The 8,152-nt window shown below is 21.0% G+C and overlaps 1 protein-coding gene across 1 annotated transcript; it reads right to left on the reverse strand.

Annotated features, from left to right (window-relative positions):
* On the reverse strand, positions 1–7,864 carry PGSY75_1139300 (transcription factor with AP2 domain(s); the record flags this gene model as incomplete). Its single annotated transcript, XM_018786510.1, has 3 exons — positions 1–31; positions 211–6,641; positions 6,778–7,864. Coding segments are annotated over 3 exons (7,549 nt in total), but the record flags the coding sequence as incomplete, so codon positions are not given.
* Between the last annotated feature and the right edge of the window lie 288 nt (positions 7,865–8,152).

The following is an 8,152-nucleotide window of genomic DNA, read 5'->3' on the forward strand; positions in this document are numbered from 1 at the left end:
TTAACATTGGAAACAAACTTTCTTCAGCTCTCTAAAAAAAAAAAAAAAAAAAAAAAATATGAAATTAAAATGAAAGAAAGAAAGAAAAATTTATATATGATAAAAAATATTATTTTTATATTACAAAAAAGATGAACACATAAACATATATATATATATATTTATATATGTATATAATATTTATAATTTATTTTTCTTTTTTTTTCGTACCTGTTTATTTTCATGTCCTATATTGCTAATATTATTGATGTGATCATATTTTTCTTCAGGATTATCATTTGAATTCTCTATCTTACTTTTATTATTATGTTGATAATTATAACATGATACATGTCGTGAATTTTCAGGACTTGAATTGTATAACTGTGTCATATTATTTGTATTAACTTGTGGCTGTTCATTATTATTAAAAGTATTCATTTGTGTTTGTCTTTTAATTTGTTCTATAGATTCAATACTTAATTTATAAGCTTCTTTTACTCCTCTTCTAATAACAGAATATGCTTTTCTATAACCATTAATTTTTATTCTAAAACATTTATTAGCTTCATCATATATTAATCCATCTACAAATTTACATTTGCTTACTTCTCTATTTATTCTCACATCTCTTTCTTCTAGAGTTTCATCAATTACTGGAGTGTAATTATAAGACTTATTTTCTGGCTCATAATTATTTAATGTTTTATTATTATTAAAGGTTTTTGTGTTTTCATCTTTTCCTTTATTATTCTCACTTCGACCTTCTATTACACCAAGATTGTTTACATAACTTCCGATAGATCTATCATTATTATTGTTATTATTATTATAAGTAATTTTATTACTATCTTCTCTATTTTTATCCTTAACATTGTTATTATTGTTATCTTTACTATCGTGGTTAGAAGATATCAATTTATTTAGTATAGCATCATTGTCCTTTATATTCACATTATTATTATTATTATTATTATTATTATTATTATTATTATTATTATTATTATTATCATTATTATTATTATTATTATTATTATTATTATTATTATTATTATCATTATCATTATTATTATTATTATTACTAACTAATTCACAATCATTAATATATCCATTTTTTCTAAAACCCAATCCAAGTGAACTTTCTGTATAAGCAGATGTTTTCAGATGTTTGTTTCCTAACTTATTATAATTGCTGTGACTATCAAAAAAGGATTGTTGTTTTACTTTATTATTTATCAATATATCATCATTCATAAAACGTTTTAACAAACTATTTGTGCTTGAAATATCCTTTTTATTTTTATTATCCTCTATGTTGTTTAATTCATTTTTTATTTCTTCATTTTTTAAATAATAATCTTGACTATTATTGAGATTGTCTACTTCATATATATGTGTAGGTGAATAATTATTTATAACTCCATTATTACTTATGGCACTATTACTAGAAGAAATATTTTGAATATTTAAGCTATTATTTAATGTATTACTATTGCTAATATTATTATTTATATGTTGGCTCATTTTATTTACCCCAATATGGTTATTATTATTATTATTATTATTATTATTAATTTTTGTGTCTTTTAAAAAATCAGATGAACCTACCTCGTTTATAAAATTGATAAGATTTGATTCTAACGCACTATCATATTTTAATTGTCCAAAAGTATTATTACCATTTTTCATTTTATTATCATTATTTTTATTATTCCATCTTTCGACGTCTTCCCCTTCCTCTTCTTCTTCTTGATTTTCAATATTGTTATAATGATCATCATAACATGAATTATTGGGTAGACCTTTTGAATCGTTCTTAATATTATTATTATTATTTGTATCATTATTACTATTATTATTTATATTATTGCTTGCGAAATAGTCATGTTCTTTTTTATCTAAAAAATAATCATATATATTTGAACTAGTTTTTCCTTTTACATTAAAAGAATAATATAAACCGCTACTATTACTTTCTTTGTCATTTAATGAATATAATTCTTTATCAATATTATTAATATTATTATTAGAAGAAAAGGAACCTTTCTTTTTTTTCTGATCATAATCATCATCTAGAGATGTCATTTCAGATATATTACTATAATTCAGTTTTTCATCTTTAATAATAATTGATCCATTTTTTGTATTATATTTATAATTACTAGACATACTTGTACTTCTTTGAGGATAATATTTACCTTTATTGTTTTCTAGTATACGATTACGAAATTCAGCTGCTAATTTATATGCTTGATATACACCTCTTGTTCTAACACCAAATGATTTTCTGAAACCACAAACACTAACAGTCCAATAATTTCTTCTCTTATCAAAAAACATACCTTGTAATTTTGGTAATCTAGAAGCTTGATTTAATATTTCACTTTTTGGTAATCTCATATTTACTCCTCCCTCTAAAATATTTTCAAGTTTCTCATTACTTTTATTTATAGATACACTATTTTGATTTGAACACTTTTCAAAACTTCTTAATATTTTTGAATTATCTGTATTATTTCCATCATCTTCCTCATCATCATTTTTGTTATATTGTGACAATATTATGGTTTCTCCATCACTTGATGGTCCATTAATAATACTATTATTATTATTATTATGCTGATTATTATTATGATGATGATTATTATTAATATTTTTAATATCATCAACATTTAAATGATCCAAATTATATTCATTATTTATATCGTTTGGTTCTTTCTTGATATCTCTAGGTATTCTACCATTTTCATGGTCAAATAATAATTTATCTTTATTATAAAAATATTCATTATTCTCTTGATCATATGTATCTTCATTCTTTCTGTTATTATTAGTACCCTTTTCACAATCAGAGGAATACACTTTACTACTATGATTATCATCATTTGTATAATCATTATTATTATAAGTATTATTATTTATATTATTTTCATTGTAACTTAAATAATCCAGTTCAATTTTCCTCTTTCCATATTTTATATTATTCTCTAATATATTTTCATCATAATTTTCTTTTTTTACATTGCTATATAATTCATTATTTTGATAAGATAAAACATCAAGTTTGCTTTTATATATATCTTCAGTAGTTCTTTTTTTCTTCCTTTTTTTTGATGATAATGATAAATATTGAGGCATTCCCTTTGAAATAAGTGTATCATTACTATTAGCATAATTTAAAAAAGTAATATCATCATTATAATAAGAGTTTTCATTATAAAATGTTTCCATATTTTTGTGTTCATTCGAAATATTATTTTCTTTTAAGAAATGGTTTGTTTGTTTTTCTCCACTGTTATATAATACATCAGGACTTCTTAATATATGTACATTATTCACATTATTTTCATTTGCATTTAAAGCATTTTGAGAGTCCATACCATTTTCTGCTTCATTATCATTATTGGTTTCTCCTACATTTCCTTGTTTAACGTTATTATAATAATTTGTTTGTATATCATTCTCTTCTTGCAAATTTCCTTTTTTGTGATCACTCATAGTTGCTTCATTTTGTTGTTCTATTATTTTATCAAATTGAATATTTTTAATAACATTTTTAATAGACTGAGCAAATTCCTCTGAATTTGAATCAAAATTATTTGATTCTTTAACTTGTGAAAAATATTCACAAGCTTTATTATAAGACATAATAACATCATCGTTATAATCAGATATACTAAAAAAGCTAATTCTCATGTTTTCATTTTTATCTTTAAAAAAGACTATCCATTTTTTCAATTTATCTTCCCATATAATACCTCTTAACCATGGTTTTATACTATATGCTATTTTTGTTTCTTCACAAATATTACTTAATACATTTCTATTATATTCGAAATAATTTAATTCTTTATATATATCATCTAATTCTAGATTATTTTTTTCTTTTATAAAATTGGATATATCATAAATATTTTCATTATATTCTCTTTTTTGTTTGTTTAGATATTCCATACAATCTATAAATGATTTATAAATACCATCTTCAAAGGAATAGATTTTCTTTTCATTATCTTTATAAGATACAACAAAATGAAGATTTTGTAAGTCGTATGATATTTCAGGAATATGTGGAAATTTATTTAATTCTTTTGATAGATAAAATATAAAAGAATTTGTTCGAATTTTTATACAATATTTATATCCAATATCAATACCTTCTTTTTTTTTTATATGAATATTTTTTGTAATTTCATTGCCTTTATTATCCCATAATTTACACGTCCACATTTTTTTTAACAAATTCCATTGTATACCTTTTTTCCAAGGACACAATTGGAAAGCAATATCATTAAATTCATTTATAGATGTATTTATTTCTTTATTTATTTCGTTATTAATTATTTGTTCATTATCATCATTACTGTTTGGTGTATTATTATCTGTATTCATATTATTATATATATTCTCATTATAATCATCTCTTTCTTTCTCTTTCTCTTTCTCTTCCTCTTCCTCTTTATCTTCCTCTTCCTTTTCATCCGAATCATTTGAATTTTTTTCACCACTTATAATATCTCTATTTGTATCTTCTGAATTATTTGACATATCGTCATTTTTATTAGTATCTTCAATTTGGTCATTGTCTCTTTCTCCTATCATTTCATTATTTACAGTAATATTTTCATCTAGTTTATTTTGTTTCATTTTTTTTTTCTTCTTCTGTTTTTTATTAATTTTTCCTTCATTATATGCCTCTGATACATTGTGTTTTTTGTTTGTTTCTCCATTTTGATCTTTTTCTTCATTATCGTCAACATCTAACTTGACTGTCAAATATTCATCATAATTAATAGAATCTTCTGAACCCTTATTAATAATTTTATATATATTTTTAACATAATTTTCCTTTTTCATCATATTGTTATAAGAATAATTCATGCAATGATTATTAAAATTAATCAAATTAAATTTTTCATTCATAGTCATATTTTTTAAAATATTTATTCCTTTTATTATTTTTTCATTATTATCTACACTATTATTATTAAGTATATTTCTTATCATTTGATTTAAATTTAGCATATTTTCATGATTTATGTTTTCATTAAGTTGATTTCTTTTTATTTCTTCATTTTTATAATGTTCGTTATGTGTATAATACTTCATATTATTTTTATTATTATATAAAATGTTATTCATACTATTCATATTATTATCTTTTTCTTTTTTTCCTGCTAAATGATACATTTTTAATTCATTTAAATTTTTAGATAATACTTCACCATTATCTAACAATCCGTTAGCTAATTTCTTGTATTTTTCATTATCTCCTATATTTGAATAATTATTCTTTTTACTACTTATACGTTTGCGATAATCATCGAATGACAATGCATCAAAATTTTCATCACCAAAAGGGATACCATTATTATTAATATCATTATTATTATTAATATTATTATTACTAATATTATTATTACTAATACTATTATTATTGTTGTTGTTAAATGCATTTATATTATTATTATTAACTAAGTTATTATCGATCCTTTTATTCATATTCATAATTTGATCATCTCCTTTTTGTTCAAGCATATTATTCTTTGATTTTCTTTTTTTTTCTCTTTTTTCAAAAGGATCGTCTTCATTTGATAATTTGTTCATAGTACTTTGCTTCATTACACTATTTAAAAGATTGATATGTACACTTTTATCCTCATTAGTTAAATATTTTCCATTCAATAACTGATATATATTATTTTCTGCTTCATCATGAAAAGGTTTAAAATAATTATTATTTGTAATATTTTTATTTTTGGACACATCCTTATTATTTATCCCTTTTTTATCATTTAAAGAAAACATTCCTTCATTTTGTGATATATTATAATTTGAATCATTTAAAATATCATAAGTATTTTTATTTTGCATAGTAGAAGAATATTTATTCAAATTTTTATAATTTAATAAAAATTCATCATCCTGTTTATTAAAAGGTGAATTATCTGTTTTTAATCTTTTAATACCATTCAATAGTTTTAGATCGTTGGCACTTAAATAAGAAGAACTGTCATTTAAAAACATAGTATCTTCTTTTCTCATATTTTCTAATTCTTCTAATTTTTTATTAATATTATTATTGTTTATATTTGGTTTTTGCTTCTCGTGAACTAAATTATTCATTATATTTTCATTATTAAGAATATCATTCAAAGGCAATTCTGATTTTTGATTATTCATTAAAAAATTTGCTTGTGCAGAATTAATTAACTTACTTATTTTATTTTTACGTATTTTAAAAGAACTCAAATCTTCACACATATTATTATGTTCACTTGAATTATTATATAGATTTAAATTATTATTATCATGTGAATTGTTATTATTATTATTATTATCAATCAAATTATTATTATCAAGTATATTATTATTATTATCATTCATATTATTATTATCATTGAAATTATTTAACAAATCACCTTGTAATCCTCTAGAATTCTCTTGCTTATTAATATTTTTACATAACTTTTCCTGATTACATATATTAAGCTTATTGATACAATGAACAGCCATTTCGTAGGCATTATTGTATCCATATATATCTACAGGAAATTTATTAACGAGAACCTTGTTGTCATAATCGTATGTTACAACCCACTCTTTTTGAATGGAGTCATAAGAAAGGTATTTGAAAATAAGTTTATTTTTTCCTTGGATATCTAAAAAGGGAAATATAAAAAATAAACCAACATAAATAAGTAAATATATAAATAAAAATATATAACCATATGTAAATATATATATATATATATATATATATATATGTATATATTTATGTTTGCGTTTTATGTTTACCTTTAAAGTCATTGGGTAGTTGTGAGTTAAGGTTCAACAAATTCAAGTGAGACGTTTTAGCTTCACCCTGTTGTTTTTTTAAATGACCTACATTAGCTGTTTCAAAATTTTTTCTATGTTGAATAGCTAACCGACGAGCTTCTTCAAATCCAAATTTATATACTGGGAAATATCTGTTGATACATCGACCATTAATACATATACCAGATAACCATCTATTTTGTGACTTATCAAATCTAACCCCAACAACATGAGGTAATTTTTCAGCCATTTTTGCATAATTTATTTCGTTATTATTAGGTACATGTCTACTACGATTATTACTACTAGATGTATTAGAATTATTTTTATTAGATCCATTTGCACTTACACTATCTTTTTTATTTTTATTATTATGTTCGAATTTATTTGTATTTTCATTTTTTATATGTACTAATGATCCACTTTTTTTCTTATCTCTACTTTTATGAATATATTCATCATCATTATTTATATGTTCTTCATCTTTTCTTTTATTATTTATATTAAGAAATGTATTATCTATTTGATTATTATATGAATTATCATTGTTAATAATATTATTATGACTTACATTATTATTCATGTCATTAGTCATATCTTCAATATTATCATTATTTTCATTATTATTATCATCATTCACATTTTCATCGTCTATATTTACAAGATTTGTGTTCTCATTTTCATCTTCATCTATTATATTATTTTCATTCATATCATCATTCATATTATTATCATTATTTTCGTCATACAAATGATTTTCATTTATTTCTTCATTGTCCTCATTGATATTATCCATATACTCGTCACTATAAATAATATTTTTATGATACATAATACTTTTACTATGTTTATGATTTTTATTGTTAAGATTATATTTCTTAGTATTATAAGATGATGTAGCATCTTTTGATTTATTAGAACTACCCTCACTTTTCTTGCCACCACTTAATCTACTTTTAGAATCTTCTATACTTATATCATTACTATAATCACTATTATAATATAACGAATTCATAGTTTTTTTTCTTCTTGTTCTTAGCTGTCTTTTGTTTGCGTCACTCATCATTGTCAACTTTTTCGTATTATTTATTATAAACGTATAAATATATATAAATAAATAAATATATACATATATATATATATAAATAAATAATACAAAATATAATTACCATATATATTTAAATATATGTTACAAAATAATATTTTATGGATAATTATTACATATAAAAATATATATAAAAAAATTAGAAAAAAAAAAAAAATAATAAATAAATATATATATATATATATATATATATATATATATATTGTTGTATTATTAATATAGCTGTTTCTTTTGGAAAATAAATTCAAA

The sequence above is a fragment of the Plasmodium gaboni genome, chromosome 11 (genome assembly GCF_001602025.1).
Source record: "Plasmodium gaboni strain SY75 chromosome 11, whole genome shotgun sequence".
NCBI classification, from domain to species: domain Eukaryota; phylum Apicomplexa; class Aconoidasida; order Haemosporida; family Plasmodiidae; genus Plasmodium; species Plasmodium gaboni.